At 43.9% G+C, this 20,418-nt stretch overlaps 1 protein-coding gene across 1 annotated transcript in view; it reads left to right on the forward strand.

Moving 5' to 3' along the window:
- FAM53A (family with sequence similarity 53 member A) overlaps window positions 1-14,060 on the forward strand; it is a 64,306-nt gene extending 50,246 nt beyond the window's left edge. Inside the window, exon 5 of the mRNA XM_086964232.1 lies at window positions 12,926-14,060. Within this exon, the coding sequence (XP_086820358.1) occupies window positions 12,926-13,252 (327 nt within the window). The 3' untranslated portion in view covers window positions 13,253-14,060. The remainder of the gene's footprint in view (window positions 1-12,925) is intronic.
- Window positions 14,061-20,418: the final 6,358 nt, after the last annotated feature.

The raw sequence follows: 20,418 nt of genomic DNA on the forward strand, positions 1-20,418 counted from the left end.
AGCAGGATCCTGTGGGAGACGGTGTCAAATGCTGCTGAAAGATCCAGCAGCACCAACACCGCCCTTGACCCTTGGTCGAGCGTCCACCTCACTGAGTCAGCCATTTCAATGAGGGCTGACTCTGTGCTGTGGCCCGACCTAAAGCCATGTTGGGAATCATGAAGTAACCCATTGGTTTCAATGAAGTTCGCCAGCTGGGAGTGGACCAGTTTTTCCAGAATTTTTGCGGGGGCGGACAGAAGGGAAATGGGCCTGTAGTTGCAGGGGAGGTCCGGGTCAAGATTAGGTTTCTTAAGAATGGGAACCAGGGAGGCATGTTTCCACTTGGCGGGGAAACTACCCAGTCTGAGGGAGTCATTCCAGATGTGGTTCAGGTGGGGGTTCAGAAGAGGTGCCAGTTTTTTATATTGCTTAGCTGGCCATGGGTCGTTGGGGGAACCTGATTTACACTTTAGTAATTCAGTCAAGGTGTCTGCTTCGGAGAGGACTGAAAATTCGGAAAAGGTAGCCTGGGGTGTCGAGGAAGTAGAGGGTACCTCTTCCCAGTCTTCTTTGTTAGGGGTGGGGAAGGAGGAATAGATGATCTCAATTTTGTCCTAAAAAAATTGTGACAGTTTGTCACATAATGACTGAGATGCAGGCTGGGTTCGAGTCAAAGCATTGGGGTTAGTAAAAGAACGAACTATATTAAAAATCTCTCTGGAACCGTTACTGGCTTGTTTGATTCTGGAGGCTAGAAAGGCCTGTTTATGTTCTTTGATCATTCTCCGATATTCTTTGAGTGCTGTTTTATATGAGCTTTTCCTTTCAAGGGAGAAGTTCTGCCTCCAGAGACGTTCAAGAGTTTTACAGGCAGCCTTTTTCTGCCGGAGCTCGTCCGAATACCAGGGTGCCGAAGGTGCAGCCCGATAGGTCTTAATAGGTTTAAGAGGGGCTAAGACATCTAGGGCCCGGCAGACCCAGGTGTCCAGGTAATCGATCTTACGGTCGAGGTCACGAGACTGGCTGGGGAGGGAGTTTTTTAGTTGTTCCGAGAGGGTGTCCGGGGTGATGCGGCTCCAGTTCCTTCCTGCAGTCTTTGGAGTAATGGTAGATCTGACGGTATAGGGAATATTGATTTCAAAAGGGATGAGGAAGTGATCCGACCAGATAACGGGGATAGGGGGAGTCACCTGGATAGAAGAAAGGTTGGAACAGATCAGGTCCAGTATGTTACCCGCTTTGTGCGTAGGTAAAGTAATTGTTTGGACGAGGTTGCAGGCCGTCAACGTGGAGATGAAATTTTGACTGTGCAGACAAGATTCATTGTTGACGTGGAGGTTGAAGTCTCCTAAGGCAGTGAAATTTGCATAACGTGTGCTGAGCTGAATAATGTTATCCGCCAGCACCGGCAAATGTGAAGTTGGAATGGGGGGGGCGGTAGATAAGAATACCGGAGCAGGAGGAGGATGGGGAGAGTTGAATGTTGAAAGGCAGGCCTTCTATAGTGTCTGGCAGGTCAATTGTTGGGAGGGAAATTGTCCATTTGGAGTTATGAATTAGGGCAACACCTCCGCCCTGTTTGCCGCTGGGTCTATTAGCACATATAATACTGTAGCCCTCTGGAACGGCCTGGGTGATGGCGGGATTCGTAGTGTCATTTAGCCACGTCTCAGTGAGAAAGAGCAAGTCCCTGGACTACAAACCTCATGCCATCCTTCGCTTCCATCAGTCACGGACTCCATGCCTGTTAGAATGTTAGTGCTGTTTGAGACTTTTGCCAGTACCTCCAACTTTGACAAGTTATTTGCAGGCTTGCGTAAGTGAACTGAAGTAATTTTAACCAGTATAAACTTGTGGACCTATATTTCTCGATTTAATGGGGCTGGTGTGTTTAGGATACACAGCAGCACTGTGGACCTATATTTCTCGATTTAATGGGGCTGGTGTGTTTAGGATACACAGCAGCACTGACGAGATTATTTTTGAAGGCACCTTCTAAAATGGCAGCTTTCAGCAAGTAGATCTGCTTTCCACAGGACCGCAAACTATATATTTTTTAAAGTTGTTCTGTTGTCATGGATTCCAAGCCTATCTTTGCAGTTTTCAAGCACTTCAAATGCAAAAATATAATAAAGCAGAAATTAATTGGTCTGAAGATTTGCAACCATTATAGCTCAAACAGCAGTCCGTAACGAAATCGCACTAGCTTGCCAGGGCTGGACTTCTTAACCTCATCGCTGCGGCGGTAATTTTCGTGCTACGCGGCTTTTTTCAAAAAGCCGCGTTAGATGACTAGCTCAGCTCGTCATCCGCACACGCCCCCCGTGGCTGACGAGCTGAGCTCGTCATCAGCATCGAAGGGGTTAGTGCTTGTTCTCTTTGTATACTGCTTGTATTTCTTTCCTGGTTAGATCACACTCATAGGAGTGAGATACAGGGTATATAGTTATGTGGATTTGTGTAGTAATGGTATCCACTCGAGTGAAGCGAAATGATGATCTATAGTGCTGCTATCTTGTCTCCTGGCGCTTTCAGAAGGTTAGTTTGTGCTAGGCTGCTTTCTGGCATTTTGTCTGAAGGTGGAATCCAGTTTTTGTCCAGCTCGCAGGCCCAAGGTTTCAGTCTGCATAGTGTTGGAGCCTGAAGTTCACATTGGGTCTGTGCAAATTTGGTGTATCCATTGCTGTACACAGCCCAGCCGTCCACTTATCTGTCCTAGACTGATCCTGTAGCCGGGTATTTCTTTATTTACACCGCAGAGATGGTCTTTGGCGTTGAAATTGATTTCATCGCAGCATGTACTAGTAGTTCAACTTTCCCAAAACCAGAAACGACTACACTTATATGAGAGACTGAGCGACTGATGGTTCAATGGTTATTACAAGTAAATCCTGTTCACATACTATCGCTTTCCATAATAGCTAGCATTTTTATCGAGACCGGTTCTATACCATCTCTTAACGACCCACTGGGTCATCCCGCTTCCCTGTGGAGTCCTACTACATCCTCATTCTCAAGGTACATGGCAGTAGGTGTTCTTGTGGGCATTACTTACTTTTAGGTTGATTTTGCCCATCTTTCTCTGCAAAACGTTACATTTAGAGGCTCCAAGCTGAGTGAAGAGTGAAGTGCTAAACAAAAATCTCTCGCACTTGTCTATTCAGCAGAAATATCTAAATTCTGAAATATGCACAAGTGTTTAGAGACGTGCTGCATGACTGACATGGGGTGGCAGGTGTTCTGTGGCTTAACGGCCCTATTCAACGCTGCCTGATTTTTCTGGATTTCTTTTCGTGCTCCTTTCTTCCCTCACCCTTTGTGCCAGTTCTCATTTTAATAGTCTACTTGTGTGCAGAGGAGGCGTGCTGAGCTATATGTGAACAGTAATATGCGTGAAATATTTGCGAAAACTGCCCAGGCTGGAACGGATGCTTTGGAAAGACTTATGGCAACGATTGCAGGACTCGCTCGATAATTGTGAGGCTTCTTTCTGTGCATGGCCTGCGCAATATAAGGCACTTGTGATCGGCTTCATGAGCTTGATATGTGGCCTCTGGTATTTTACTCGTGCTTTTCTACAAAAGGTGCTTGGCAGTCCAGCTGTATGTAGTCTGCAGTGGATAATTCCCAGCTGCAAAGAGTCCACTTATAAAAAAGATTAAAAAAGGCAAAACTTAGTGTATGTGGCACGTTATGGTACAAAGTACCTCTATTGACTGCATTTGCCAGTTACTAGACAGGTTATGGTCCACAATCGTGATGCATCGAATTACGGATGTTTCCAGCTGGGAACATGTATTTTCTGAACTGTTTTGGAGAAAGGTGGCAGATCTTGGAAATGATGGGTGAGATGAGTTGTGATCTTCCTGCCTAACCTGTGCAGAATGTGTGGTTCAGTTGTGTAGTGGCTTCCACTGGGAATTCAGGTCTTTCGTCAGTCTTTCTGCTTGATTCATGGTAGCTGTCCAACTGTAACTAACTAGTTGTGCTCACATGGACTTTTTTTTTTTAACTGCATTGTGGTAGCTCTTGTCTCGAATGTAAGCATTCTGGGCACTGGTTTAGCATATATTAGTCTTCCCCCGTCTCCTAAGCTCTTAAGCTAGGTCAAAAGATTTTGGTCATTCCGTTAGGACATGGGTATTGGATGTCCAGTGTTGGTTGGGTTATGTTCTTTGACCCTTGTTCCCATATTTTCTTGATCCGGCTTGTCATTTACCGTGCACTGGACCACTATTTAGCTTTACTTATTAGAGTCCTAACTCATGAGGTGCTTGGGTTGACTCCTGAACGACCAGGCAGTCATACACTGTTGAAGTATGTGGAACATTTCTGGACTCTATGCTCCTCTGCTGTCCAGTACCTAGTTTATTGGGTTAGTATGATTTTGTGGCGATTAGCTGATTATTGCTTACTCCTTAACCACCGAAATGTGGGTCCAGGTCTGGCATCTTGTTTATACCTCCATGCTGTAGGAACCTGGCTCTCTCAATAGTGCACCACAACGAAGTACATTGTGTAGAGTCCAGGGAGACCCAGCTTAATATACAAAGACAAAAGTAGTTCATACTAAAACTCTATTTGTGGTAGCTTGGGCGATCAGTTTGTTTTAATCGAGGGTAGTGCTAAGCATTTTTTCTTTTTGTGTATTTTTTTTTTACTTATTAGATCAAGAACATTGTTCTACAGTAAGTACTTTTAAGATGTAAATTTTTTCAATTTTGCAGTTTCTTTTGTGCGCAGGTCCGCACTATTGAAGTCCATGGGAGAGAATAGAAGAATGCCTATAAAATCACACATTTGGATTTCCAGGTTCACCTTCATCATTTAGGTAAGTGGCAAGGCCAGGCCCAATGTTCTTCCAGCGGATTCTCTGGAGCATCCCAGATGGGGCTGGGAGAAGGGTGCAGAGGTTGTTGTTCGCTTGTGCGCCATGAAGAATGGGTCACTGCCAAACCCACTGCGCAAAGGAAAGTCAAAGGGGTCCCACTCTAGGAAGCAGGTCACAAGTGCTTTAGGACCACGGCTGGATAGTAGTTACCAAGGCCGGCCAGGTGCAGAGCAGATAGGTCTGCTGGGCAGTGTGCATCAAGATGTTCTCGCGGACAGGAGCAGGCAGCTCGGAGAGGCGCTTCCGGTACAGCTGGACCACTCGCCAAGTGGGTCTCGAATCTCGATGGGTGCTAGCTTCCTGGGCAGTTGGAATTCGGTTTTGACTCTCTCAGTGAATGCTGCAGGGCTCCAGTACCCCCGAATATTTGTGCGTCACAGCTCCTTGTGTCTCCACACTAGGAGGGGAGACAGATTTGATCCTCCGGAGCTGGTATACCACTTTTTGGTTCGGGTGCTGTTTCTGTCGCCAGTAATCGGCAAGTTGGCAAAAACAGATTATGCAGTGCAGTTCCTGCTCCTGCAGGGGAGCGGTACCTCCACTCCTAGGGAGTTTTTTGGCAATTTGTAAAAGGCTGGAGGAGCTCTTGGGTTCTTAAAAGCCTCAGTTGCAGGACAAGACAGCACACCACAATTGTTGAATCCTTAAGGCAGCAGGCATGGTTTGACACCAATTTTCTGCAGCATTTTTTCAGTCCTCTGGTCTGCAGCTGTTCTTTGTCCTTTTCTTCTCCGTGTCCATTGAATCGAAGTTCAGGGTCCAGACATGCCTCCTAAATACTACATTTAGAGGCGTTGAAGGGGATGACCGATAGTAGCCAATGGGCTACCTACCTTTTGGGTGTCTTCCTGTTGAAGGGGCACTATCCTGACCCTAATTGGCTAATTCCCTTACAAACTAAGATGAAGAGAAAGGAAAAGTGGTCTCCACATCACCTGCCCCACCTTGGAGCTGGCCGAATGCGTACCCACCTTTCCTCTTGCCAAATGTGGAGCAGGAAAGGAGGGTTGACATGCTCTACTATCTGGAGCTGCCTGGTTCTCATTTCGAATGTACCTCCTGTGTGCATTTATTAATAAATCTAACACTGGCATCAGTGAAAATGTATTAAGCTGAGATGTTTGGTACCAAACATCTTGGGGTACAGTGAAGCCATCATGGAGCTAGGAAACTCGTGACGACAAATATCCAGCCCATGTTCTCTCTCTGGCTTCAGTGTGACCTTAGGACCCTACAATATCAAAGAATGGCCTTGACATTCTTTCTGCCCATGCAGATATGTCCACATATGGGATATACTGCACCCTGCCTTGGGGCTAGCAGGCGCTGCAGTAGGGGTGACTTAACATACCCTATTCAGTGTAGGTGGACATGGGACACTGGAGCTGTGTACCATGTTGACTCTTTTGTTGCCTCTGTACCAAGACACAATGCCTGCAATGGCAGTTTGCATGATCTTAGTAATGGGTCTCTGGGGTAGCGTAGTTGGTGCTGCAGTCCCAGAGGACCCTCTTAAGTATCAATGCCCAAGGTACCATTTACTGGATTATTACATGGGTTGCTGAAGTTGTGCCAGCAGACTTAGTTTTAGGAAAGAGATCTGGCACTTGAACCTGGTTGGCAGGGACCCAGTGCACTTTCAATTCAAAATCGCATCCTACTCCAGGCATAAAGTGGGGGCTACCCATGTCAAAAGAGGCACTTTGCTACACATGCCTAGTAAAGACTGACTCCATCACACACTACTTTGGAAGAAGCTCTCGACCAAATGCAGTGCACTCTGTAGCAGGTGCCATGTCTGTAGTTGTGGTACTAAGGCTTGGTAGGGAAAGGTGGCCCTACAATTGAAGTATTAGTAGCTGTCACGTCCCTCCCCCCCCCACACTTCTTTTTTTTTTGGTTTATTTTGGTGCTTGCATCTCCAATGTTGACCTGTATTAGCATCCACAGCTACTCAAGGTACCACACATTCAGAAAGGCGGAGTCTACCTGCCCAGCCAAACCTCTTTAGCAGTCCTTTACATTAAGCATGTCCCACTATATGTCCATACTGACTCTGGCTGTTAACATTCCTGGATATATGAACATGAGAACAGATCTTTGGGGTGAAATAAATGTTCCCATGATTGTGGCTCAGCAAGCATGGTTTCCCATTTGAAGAACGGGTGTTTATTTGCTTTGTTGTATTTAAAGTAAGATTGCAGCAACCTGTTAGTTTATGACTGGATCTCAAGTGATGTGGCTAGAGAAAGCAGTTTGCAATGAGCTGTATGGACTATTGGCTGTTGATTGCCTGCTGTCTACCTGGTCACACTGCAGTCTAAAGAATGGTGACTTACACTCCATTACCATGTTACTGTCTAGTGCTGCTTATTTCCATGATGTCAGACTATGAAAGCATGCGTTGCTCTGTGGCTTGGGTTGTACACTATTACTCAAAATAAGTAGAATTTCCTAATCGTGTTGGCATTTGAATTCGGTTTCCATAATGCCATGCCCAGGTGTCAGCTGCGCTTCTGCCCAATGACTGCTTTCATTTTGACCTGCTCTCAAAATGCTTTTCTGTGTAACGTCTGGCATCCTACTGCGTGACCTCTTTAGGATCTGTCTGACTTCTGCGTTTGCAGATCTGTGATATGTTTGTTTAGCTACAAAGGTCACTTGTGAAAGCTGTCCCAACCTTTTCAGTTGTCACCTTATTCGTGTGCACAGTTCCAGCCAATACACTGTACGGCAGAAAAACCCCTTCCCGTTGCACCCACTGGTTATGTATTTCTAGTGCTCAACTAGCATCATTAGGGTGTGCTCTAAAGACTAATCACTTGCTTTATCCCGATCCAGTTGCACTGGGTTTTTTTTGGCCAAGTTTGACAGCTGAAAGATGGCAGAACGAGGCAGAGCTTCCACGGTTAGTCTCTGCCCACGGGCAGAGATCTGATGTGCAGCCTCGCCTTCTAGCTCGAACCTGGAAACAATCCCTCTAGGGCCCTAGTGGCCATGAATCCGAGATTTGTATGCCCCGGCTGTGAGTTTAGACTCCACAAGCCCAGCTAATCGCTGTGGCTGGGACATTCAAGGAAGCAGCAGCTGCCCGTTAAGCCTCGCACACCTTGTCCTGCGGAGGCGGCCCCCGGTGCAATCTCCCATGGCAGGAGCACAAAGCCCTTTGAGTTTGAAGAGTCATTCGGTGGCGCTCTGAGCCGCCTGCCTGCCCGGGTGGCACATCTCTCCTCTCCTCGTGGGCAGGGCGCCTGCAAGCAGCTGCTCCCTCCCGCATCTGCATCCCGCGCCCCTTCCACAAAGGCCCTGTGGCCCGACAAACCTACCGGTTACAGACTGCTCTATGGGCTTAATGAAGTTGAAAGTTGGCACGCATCTTCCTCACAAATCACAAGTGCGCATTTTTCGGGAGGCGTTGCGTGTTTAATGAGCATTTGCTACTTCTGTCCAGATCCTTTGTGTGGGGCCTGCTCTTAGGCAGCAGTTTGTGTTCGTTTCAGTAGGAAAGTATTCACTGATGGGCTGGTGAGAGAAAGCGGGGTCTCTCGGAGTGAACACGATAAATATTGAGAATCTGCAGCAACTTTAGTTGGTGGGCATAAGCCGCAGGCACTTCCAAAACTTGAAACAAAAGCCCCCTTCATGTGCAAAAAGACTGTCGCTGAAAATAACCTAATAACTCGGAATCATTCCCCCCCTGTCGCCATAATGCCATGGACGGTAAATCTTGCCAGCAATCAATAAGGCATGAATTCAGGCCATGCTGCTGGCGGCTCCTTGGCTCTGCTCCAGGCTTCGGCCTTGCCCTGCCATTCGAGGGATCCGTTGATGCCGTGAGGAGAAACCCGAAAGATCCACGCGCTCCGGGGGTACATGGGCCCGGAGCGGGCCACTGGCGGGGAGCGCGACCCCGCCGGGCTGGGGCCTGGCCCCTTCCTCTCAGCGACGCTTCAACAATCAAAGGTCCCCTTTTCATCCTTTGTCACCCGGCGAGCATCCATTCTAGAGTTCAAATTCCATCAGGCTTGGGAAGAGGAAAGGGGGCGGCGGGGGCGTGGCTAGGGATGATAATGGAGCATCAAAAGTGAGCTGCAGACAAGCCAGCACTTTGTCCGGTGACAGGAGGGGACAGGCTGGGGGTACTTAGCAGTGAATGCCGCTCCAAGGCCCGTTTTTGTTTATGGACCAGTGAATGAAAGTTTGGCGAGGTGGCGGGCTCGGTGGGCATCTGCCGCTCTGCTTCCATGTGGAACGGCCGAGGCCATCACAATGCAGGACTGGGCCCAAAATGCCATTTAATGAAGTGAGGCTGTGTTCCCGGCTCCTCCATGCTTTGCAGGGCTGAGGCAGGCCGCAGCGGCGGCATGTGTGGTTTCGGTGACTCGCTTCTTTTCACGCATTGTTCACCTGCTGAAATGTTTGCAGTGGCAAACCCTCTTTGCGGCCCTGGAAAGTCGCACGTTAAATGACCCACGGGAAGCCCCCAGGCCGGCTTGTGTGCTCTTTGGCACGGAACCATAAATGCCAGTCAGATTCGCTGTGAAAATAACGAATGAATGAAGACAGCTGCGTTTTGACACTGTATGAAACGGCGCGATGTGCTTAATCCCCCAGCCCAGAAAGGCGGCCGACAGAGGTTTCTTGAATTCTTTATTTGAGGCGAACAAGCCTGAAATGAAGTGAACGTGCCTCCCCTAACTTTAATACAGGCATGCTTTTACAATGGTTTAATGAAATTTGTATCCACCAGAGCAGCGGGGGCTCGTCCATTGATTAGGGAATGGGTGTGAAACTGGCAGATGTGAAGTGATATACATTTTCTCCACTTATGCGCTACTTGTTCTTGTGAACTTCTCCAGTTTTTGGATATAATTTAATTTCTACAACTTTTCACTAGTTCGTATTTGACTTCGGATACGGAGATCTAAATGTTTGCATAGAGAATACATTTACATAATTTTAGCTTGGTTTGCATTTCATTCTAAAGTCTCAAATCTAGCCAATAGCAGGTTCAACCAGTCAAAGGCACTCGAGTCTATTCTTGATCACAGAAATGTGCTGCTTTCTGTAAAAAACATTCTTTAGAGCAAAAAAAAAGAATGGGCTACTCCGCCATCCACCCCTGTTGGGGGACAAACATACGAGCCCTTCGTCTCGGCAACAGGTGCATTAACCACCAGTGCAGTCAACTTTCTATGCATAAGTCATGAGTAGTTAAATGCACTATGTCACTCACGGTACCTTTCTCTGCAGCAAACGGTAGGTAAGAAAAATATAGTAGGTGCTGTCTAATTCATTGCTCAACCTGCCCCATTCTCCAGTTCAGAATAAATAGCCGCTCGCACAGCTGTTTGGATACCTATTTTTCACAAGTCATTAAGTCGAGCAGTTTCACGTACTCAATGGGGAGGGGATATTTTGTGCTCCACTGCACGCTCTGTCCAAGATCCGTGGCTCTTTCACCTCCAGCATTTTGTTTTGTCCATGTGCATTTTTTTCTTAAGTCTCCACTGGCAAAAAGACCCCGACCCCAATCTAGTTTTGTTCCTAAGAAACCAATCCTCGTGTCAAGGTTTGTATCAGTGCCTTATGACAATCTCTTAATGTTTTACTTAGTCTGTTAACGCTGTCACTTAGTTAGTTCACCCAATCGCTGTTTTTAGCTTGTTTTATTGTCTTTAGCGCAAAGATGGCCTGTAGGGTGAATGTTTGTGTCCACTAAAAGTTACTTTGCATGTGAGGCGTATGCAGTGATTCTGTACAGATGAAAAACCGATATGCAAACCGAACCAAAGAACCGTGCCAAGTATGTAATTAATCTAATTAAATAGGCTAATATTTTCTGTTGCCAAAACATTGAAACGTGCAGTCTGTGGCACATGGACCCGGGAGATTCTCAACTTTGGCTGTGACATGGTTCTATAGCACTCTTTCAGCTTTTGTGCTGTAATCAAAGCATGAATTTAATGGTGCCAATGAAGCACAAAATTGTTTCCTGCGCCGTATGTTCAGCATCTTTGTGTGTAGTATTTGTTGAGATGTACGTGTAATATGCTATTAGTACTGTGTGGCGAGGGGCTATGGCTCATGAAAGACAATTGCTAGTCATGAAAACACACCAGGCTCGAGTTTATACCTAGTGCTACATTAACCTTAAATGCACAGCACTGATGGGCAACCCTCAAAACTGTGCAAGGAGTTGCTCCCTAAGCTTAACCTGGTGTAGTGTAATGACTCTTAATTTAGGGTACTGCAGGTGCCCATGAAATGTACCTTCATGGTGCTCCAGACATTTCTCGTGGTATTTGTAATCGGTTTTTACACAGTGGTATTGTGCATGCCACAAGGAAAGCCCCTCACGTTTCAGACGCGCTACTGAAATGCAAAGGCTGACCACAGCCCAGTCTCCATCATTCTTTTGGCCTTTGGCTAGGGCGTCTAGTAGCAAGTTGAATTGTCAAAATTAAGTTATTAATTTCACTGCTTTTGTTTGAGTGCAGAAGCCTTTTTTCTTTAATTTGATTTTTCTTAAGTCTTATTTATACATGGGGACAGATTCCAAATTGAAGTGGCCTTTGCCCTTTAAAGGGGCTCTAGCAAGTGGCACAAGAGCTTGCTGTTAGCTACACGCGGCCTGTTGCCACGCTAAATGACAAACTTGCGGTGGGCTAGCTAAATTCTTTCATTTAAGTTTCATCAATTTAACTGGTAAGATGAATGGGTTCCTTTGCAACCACAGCATAGCATGTTCGTGAACCACATCCCTGCCAACTAGATGGTGTGATAAAGGCACTCAACTTGCACTTGGCTTCTTTAGCACAGTTCATTGCGTTGTCCCGGGAGGCTGGGGAATATTAGAGCAGCTGCAAAGTCATCCATATCGGACCTCTGCCTTATCCTGTATGTGGTTTTGACTAAAACGGCCTTCTGTACTTTTGGGCAAGGGAACACTTTAACATGTATATATAAAATGTGTACCTGGCCAAATTTAGCTCACTTGTTTCTTTATTTTATAATCGGTTCTTTTAGGCTTGCAGTTGCTTCTAGTTTACTGTTGGCCATTGAAAATGTGCAGCGCCTTCAAGTTACAAAGTTGGCCTGCTAGAAAGTGGCTTACCCGAGGGCCTGTGTTTGATTTTACACATTAGCAACCTAAAGTTAGTCATTAAGAGCAGGTTAGTAGGAAAGGGTGGGGATTCGGCTTTACCATGGGGGTTCTTAAATTGTATTTCTGTGTTCCGCTGTATGGGCCTGTAACAAATTTGTAGTCGGCACATTGGGAAATAAGAGAATTACTTGGACCTGACCTCTGTTTTAACTTCTAGAAATGTCTTTGTGAAATAGTTTACCTTCTTTAAAATGGTGGTGTAATTTTGAAATAGAAACGTAAATGGTCAAATTCAACTTTACTATGAGTTCTTATTTATATCACAAAATAAGAATTGGTGCAGTGCATGATGTTGGTGCTTTTTTCCGCTAAATGGTTTTAGTTGGTATCAGATTGTAACTTATTAGGCCATCCTCAGTTTGTAGAATTGCAATCCTGCTGATAATTTTCTCGATTTTGCTTTTAGTGGGTTACACGAAAAAAAAAGTACCTTGCCATTTGACATTTTTTTTTCGTGCTTTTTACCACGATGATGTGGGGTTGATTTTTGTCCCAGTCCTTTAAACTTCCCTAATCCAACTTCAAATGTTGTTTTGTCATTTGAAACCTTCTACTGTCCACAGTAAAGAGGGGGAGGATAGGAGTTGATGTGGGAATTCAGCTTTCTAAATCCCCTGCCTTTCATGTGCCATATACTCTTATTCCATCATTCTCAAAACCTCACGAGTTACGGTTTCTGAGTATTGTTTACCAGAGCTCTCCAGAAGTAGCTGTAACTAAACCAGGGAAAGGTCTTTATTAGTCCTGGGGTCGAGTATTGAACTACAGGAAAGCTATGTCGGCATGGTAGATAGGAGGCAGCAGTAATGTCTTCACCTTTTTATGCTTTTTCTAACAAGATAATCAGTTAAGATTGTAACCCATTTTTTTGTTGTTTATTGCAGACACTGAAAAATTCCAAAAGCCTTTGCTCCCTAGACTACGAGGAAGATATTGATGACGACCCGCACTTGAAGACAATAGTGTCATCTCCTTGTGACTCGAGTGACCTTATGAACATTATAACTCCTGGTTCCAGTCCAATGAAGGAGCAGCTGGAAGAAGCTAGGCATCTTGGGCAACATCCTGTTTGCCACAACTCAAGGGATTACAAGAAAGCTGCTGCTGTGAGTGAAAGTGAGGAAGACACCAGTGATTGTGAGAGCATTGAAGAGGGTATCTTTCCACTTGACTGTGGAGACTTGGACCTTGAGCAGATTGAAAACAACTGAGCCTCCACATTCAATGACTGAGAAATATATAATGGCGGACTTTCTCTTTACTCAGTCCAGGTCTCTGGATTTCTAGATCTGCTGCCTTGGCCTTTTTTTAGAAGACATTTCAGGCATGGTGGGAAGTGACTATCACCTGTTTAATATGTTGATCATTGCATCGACAACAGAATTTTGGTTAAATGTTATTTTTGAACATTAAGGAGTAATTTTTGATTAAAAATGGCCTAAGATATTTTGCGTTTTTACGGCTTTTACAGTTCTGAAGATAGCATCTCTATTTTGAAATGAATTTTCAGAAGGGCATTCTATGAAGTGCTATTCTACTCTACACTGATTCTGGTGCGGGTAAAAGTTCCTTTTTTATTAAGAGCTTCATGTGTAAAAGAAAGGTAAACTTTCTAATTCAAACCTGCAAGCATCAGGCAATAGATTGATTGAAACTCTTGGTTGGCTACTGGTCCAAACTACTTAATTGCCTCCTTTACGTTGCATTGTTATACTAAGAAATAGGTACAAAATATTTTGACACATTCAGTCTTTTGATCAAATGTTGTATTGACCTACCGGGTTAATATCTATGAATTCACTACTTGAATTATTTTCAGCCTAAGCAAAGTAAGCTAGTTAGGGGGCTAAAATCCTTTAGTAAGTGCCGCCTTCTCAGTCCTTCCGTTTTCTGTGGTTTAAAAGAATGTATAAGAGCACTTGAACTGTTGTAAGAGACTTTATGATCAGTTCACCAGGAGATGATCCATTCAACAAAGCAGGAGAAAACTAGTCATTGTAATAAATAAAATGCAAATGAGCTTTGCAAACTCGTTTTGATTCTGTTTCGAAATAATGGTTTTAAGTTTTATGCACGTTAATGTAAGCCTTTTCAGTTCTACATAGCTGAATTTCACGAGTGCAACAACTTGTTGCTCTTTAGTTTAATGGAGGTGTGCACCTTGTGTTGGAGACCCGTAGTACCACTTTTTTTTTTTCTTTAAACGTAGGATTATATTAAATGTACTAATGGTCTCAATACTCTGTTTAAGGCGCGAGCGACACCTCCGACAAGTCAAGTGACTTGAAAGATTGATGTCCCTATGAAAATGAAGCTATCTGGAAATGTTGAGATTGTATTTCATGAGTAACTTGAAAAGATGAGCATACATAGAAATATTCAATCTTTATCTGGTACACTGCATATACATCTTCTTGGCTTTTTGCCGATCTCCTGGCTACAGTGATTGCGTGGTTTGTTTTTTTAAACTGAAGAGTATTTTGGCTACCACAGAAGTGATCAAGCGTACCAGGTACGGGTGATTGCCCAGAAATATATAAAATAGTTAAAGATGGCTGTCGGTCTCTACTGCAGTTTGTATAGTGTCCTTAGCAGCCACACTTCTCATTGAATGAAACATTGAGGATTTCTGTCTCTTTGAAGGTGCGAAGACTAGAATATCTGGAATTAAGCATCCAGATATGTTATGTCAACCGTTGCCTTTGTGAAGACGTTAGGGAGTTTTTACCGACAGTACAAACTAACTGTTAGTGATTGACGAACAAAGCCTGTGTATTTGCCTGGCAGATGTAAGGTACTACAGTACAGCACCTAGAATAGCTGGGTTTGCAGACAGGAAATAAAACTTTCATTTCAAACTTGCAGAGTCTATTGTAACAGAGGTAGCTTTGATGGTGGACTACACCTAGTGCAGTAGTTTTCTCTCCAACCTAATCGGTCATAAATGTATTTGTCTTCCTTTTAGTAGAAAACTACTAGCGGAGGTAAAAAAAAATCCTGACCAGTCAATGCAAAAGAAATCCAGACACGTGACCTACTAAACCTTTGACTGCCTTGCTTCCGCGTGAGTCAGAGCAACTTTAGATATTGCCTCTTTAGTGATGAGTTTTATGGGTCCTCAGTGACCAAGAACTGTTTCCAGCCTCCCTGTCAAGTGCCCGAGCTAAAAGTTTTTTCAATTTATGCTCTTAGATAAAGATGTTCGGTATTTGAAACATGTATTCTTCTTCGAGGCACGGATTCTTGTGTGGGAGCTTCGCTCTTCTGACTCTTTTGTGGAGAATGGCTCTTGCTCCTAGGTGGAAGCTCCATGCCAAGTGGACGGCTGCCACGTATGTCAAGCCACCTGCGCGAATGTAATTATGTGAATTTGGAGTAAATCAGAGCAACGAGTCCACACAAACTAACCATAGCTACTTGTATTCTCAGTCTGAGGAGTTGTTGTAGTACACAAATATTTTCGTTGACCATATTAAACTTGCACAGTGTGGCATATTTACCCACGTATGCCACAATGTGCCTGTTAAGGATCACACACACGCAGAGAAGGTGCTGAGTCTTCAGATTTAATAGTTTGCCACCGATGCTGGCCATAGAAAGGAAAGGCGGTGCATTTCTATTGTATGTCCTAAAAGGAAGACCCCACCCCTTTGGTCCACTTTAACTCTAACCCTGGAAATCTAGAACCCCTGGCATTGAGAGAACCATTGCCTGCTATGGAATTCTGTATATATTGAAACGCCCCTTAGACTGTGGATTCCATATCTTGGAGTAGTGGGATAGAGAAGTTCGAATTGAAGACAACCATTAACATGGTCTCCAAGTACACACCAGTAATGCAGATTTAGTTGCCATATGCATACCATTTAGCAAAGTATGGTCACAGATGCACTTTACAAGTACAAGCCTAACAAAATGAAGAATTTTCTTCCCACGTAGCCGGCATCTAATCCAGGTGCTTCTAGCATCCACACAAACCATTTGTGGTTTTCAGTTTTGATTACAACAATGTCTCAAATCCAAAATTGAGTCTTGCTCTGCTAAAAAACTATCAGCACTATGTAGTGTCGGCACTTATTTTCATTGTCATTATCAGATCTATACAGATCTTCTAATCTTGCATTTAAGAACGGAGTCTTGTATGGTACTACTACTGCTGCGTATTCTCCTGTTTGGCTTGAAAAAAAAAATCGAGTTTATTGACAATCTAATGAATTTACTGCTGGCTGATATTTTATTTTTAAGAAATAGGCAGAGGTTCTCTTTGAAAGAAAGGGCGGCAGTTAACACGCACTTGGACCTTTGCGATGCTCTTTTAGAAGGCTACCCTGGTAATCTGGTGCTAATAATTTGCTGTAATTACTTGAGAGTAATTCATGGGCATATATCTGAAGCTATGAAAGCGAATCATTGGCCAGCAATAGCAAATACAGTAGTGTTAAATTAGGTGTTCAGATATAAAAGCACACATTTGCATTGGTTATTGGACGAGTTCCTCTGTGCACCATCCATCCGCATCAGCCACTGATGACTTGATATACATGCTCAAACCTAGGTCAGGAAAGTGTGCGACTGGACTTGGTTCCCAAGTGACAACTATTTTGAGCGCTCACTGTAGATAACCGAGTTAGGGGCCAGCTTTACAAATCCTAGAAATAATGATTCCTATGTAGCGAATTTTAAGAAATAGCTGATTAGAAATGCCTGTTTCTTATGTACAAAGACCTACCAAATGGGTGTATGGTTGCAAAATACCGGATCGGTATTAATGAGTCTGATCCTTAAATAGTACGTGTTGCATACTTTGCCCCATTCTTCCCCCTGTAAATCATCCCAAACCCTACTACTGTGAACTTCTAACATCCTTCTCAAACTCCCCCTTCCTTTTTTTTACCTAATTCACCCAAATAAGAGGTGCATATGTCCATCACTTCCAATAACTTACTACTGCCCATTCCCAACATTCCATCCCTACTCAACACTACTAAATGCACTAGAACTTAAGAGCACACATGTAACACAAGTAATCTATAAGGGGTTAAAAATATTACTAATCTACGTACTAAACACTAATCTTGGGTTCCGGAGTAGCGTGCTACCTGTAACAAAGCGCTTAAGGACCTCATTGAATGAAACCATGAGGATTTCTGTCTCTTTAAGGGTGCTAAAACTTGGAGAATATCAAATCCAGTATCTGGTATTAAGCACCCAGATGAGTTGTCAATAGGTGGCTTTGTAAATACTTATAAAAACAACGAGTGGTCCTGAGCATACAAAGATAACGAGAAAAAATGGTAGATATAGATCACAATGGAATTCTATATGGTTTAGGATTCCTTGACCAGCCGGCCAGGGAATATTTATTGGTTCAATTGTTTAAGATCTCAAAGGTACAAGAATTAACCCAATAGTAAGGGTTAAATTGGGGCACAGTCCTGTGCCATATAGAGGAGAGCAAGACAAGGGGGTAAAGGTAAGTGAGAAGTTATCAGGCAAACAAAAATGAGCTAGCAGGTCACTGGCATTAAATATACATTAGCAGTGTATCCTGGAGTCATTCATACAAACAGTGGTATCATATAAGTACATGTATGAACTACTCTGAGGTTCCTGAGTAGCGTGCTACCTGTAACAAAGCGCTTAAGGACCTCATTGAATGAAACCGTGAGGATTTCTGTCTCTTTAAGGGTGCTAAAACTTGGAGAATATCAAATCCAGTATCTGGTATTAAGCACCCAGATGAGTTGTCAATAGGTGGCTTTGTAAATACGGCATAGTCGTTACCTACAGTACAGATTGTGTGTATATGTATGTATGGATTCCATATGAAGCTGCTCCCAAAGCGAGAGGACACCACACACAACGTTCGTTTTATCTGTTTATTTGATAGGCAGCTGCAAGTTAAAAGCAAGTTCCCTCCGGAATTCAGCGCCAAAGCAAGCCATACATGTTTCGGAAATTTCTTCCTTCCTCATTAGCCTAATGTTTTGTGGGAAGTTGCGGCATTGAACATTGTTTTTAGCAAATCTTCATTTATAGTCCCGCCCCACTCTATTACAATTTACAATTTCAGGCCCTGGCACTTTTAAATCGAGGGAGAAGAGCAGCCATATCTTTCTAGAGGCCTGGAGAACCGAAAGGCAGGGACAAAAAATTTCAGTCCACCATCTTTTGCATGTGATCTGCTGGAAACAAAATCATGTCAAATGGCAAGTCTAGACCCTAGCTAGGATGGTGGTGGCAAAAAAGGGCACATGTTTTCTGACGATTACAATTAACACAGGAATGGGATGAAAATGACGGTCTTTAAAAAATATTCATTGTCTTTGCAAGAGGCCACAAAAAAAACAAGACTGGGCATTCAAGTAAAGGTAAATGCCGTCTAAGTTGCCCACTACAGTATTAAAATACATAAGCGGTGGTATGATCTACTGTCTGTCACGAAGAAGCGTGCCAGTCTAAGAAAGGAAGCCTCTAATACCCCAGGATCCTCCATCCAGCCTCATCCAACACCTATGCATGAGTTCATTGAGAGGACCCTTGCCCCCTTACGAGGGCATAAATACCATTGAAACGCCTGTAGCATAACCAACAAGTAAAGTAAATAGTATTTAAAATAAAGCCTTTGTCTAAATACATAGTATTTCCTGATAGGAATGATATTTTTTTATATGTACATCTATGTACACGGTTCACATATTCAATAAAGGTTCAAGTCATAACTAATGTTTGGTTATTCCAGGGGTTGTAGTTAAAACGTAGCTATAAAACTGAATTTGAAATGTTAATGACGCAGGCCCAACAGAAGAAGAGTAGGCAGGTGGCATAGTCTGGAGAATACGGAAATGAGCACAGAGCCAAGCACCACACCATCTGCCCATGACCGCCACCTCGCGTCCTGCAAACTAGCTCCTCCTACACTGGAATTACCAGAACCTAAAGGGAATCTGCGAAGCCTAGCACGCCACTGCGTACTCTTTTCGAATTCTAGAGACGGTTGAGAAGACTTAGGGTGGCTCAAAGGGCCAGAGCTGACCAGGATGGTAATGGGTGTAGTACCACCAGGCAAATATTTTCTGTGGAGTTCTCAATCCCTGCAGTACAACAGCAATTCAAAGTGTTGTGACTACGAGAGAAGTAGGCCTTGAGAAAGCCATGGATGGTTTCAAAGTAGTGGCCGAGTGACTGTCCTGAGGGGCTTAACACTGGCAGCCACTGTATTCTGTGGAGCTCTAAAAGGGAAATCGAGCTTAAACTTTGACATGGACCACTATGTGGTAGTTTTCAAGGCTTCGGGAGATCTATGGATGGACGAGTCTTTGCCAAAGTGGCAGTGTCCAATGGAACCCTCAACTATCCGATAGAAATGGGGCACTTCAGTTTTGTCATCTCAAACTCTAGTGCAAGTAACCTTTTGCATTAGAGGAGCTGCAGATGGCTCATATTTTCGGTACAAACCCCTCACTGCCTGCTGAAAATGAGCCAGAGTAAGTAATCGAAAACCACCAGAAGCCACAGCACTGAAGGAGAGGGAACCAGTGAGGTTTGAGAGGTTTAGTTTGTAGTGGAAGAAGGAGACTGTTCTCTAAAATCAAAAGTTATGTTCAATTTCAAAGTTATATTTTGAGTTAAATAATTATGCTGTCTGGGTGACTTTTTGTTTAATCTGTAAATACCAACTTTTTGGTTAGTATGAGCAGAATAACCTATTCAAACCCATCCTTCAAACTCTGCTTAACCCTTTCCATGCTCATGACGAGCTCAGCTCGTCATGAGGCACAGTGGAGCTGTGCTGATGACGAGCTGAGCTCGTCATGAAACGATGTAAATCTGAAGTCTTCAGCACCGGAGGGGAAAATGTGCAGCAGCGATGTGGTTAACAGTAAGTATAAAACGTGCAATACCTGCTGCAACATCAAGATGACATATTTCAGATAGCAACTCCAACCTTGAAAGTCTTTGCTATTTTAATAGAGGTTTTAAAAACTTAGTAGGATCTGGAATATAAAACAAGACTTTGCAATGCAAAAGGTCTCGCGTTTACGTGAGTTTGAGCTATTGACATTGCAAATAACAATGCCTTATATTTTTGTTTTCGTTTTTAAAACATAAATGGCATTGTCATTTACTGTCCCAATAGCTTAAACTTGTTTAAATGCGAGACCTATTGCATTGCAAATGCTTGTTTTTCCAGACTAAGTAGCAAGTGTTTTCATGTCATGCATGATGACAGCCGATGTGCAGTTATCACGTAATGGGGAAATTGCGACTGGCAGTTTGATGGGTGAGGGTATGTAAGACTGGCGCACAAGCTGTAATAACATATATAAGCAGTTCGAATGCACCAACCTAACCATAGGAGCAGAAGGATGCTGTG

This window comes from Lissotriton vulgaris, chromosome 3_2 (assembly GCF_964263255.1).
Source record: "Lissotriton vulgaris chromosome 3_2, aLisVul1.2, whole genome shotgun sequence".
Taxonomy (NCBI): Eukaryota; Metazoa; Chordata; class Amphibia; order Caudata; family Salamandridae; genus Lissotriton; species Lissotriton vulgaris.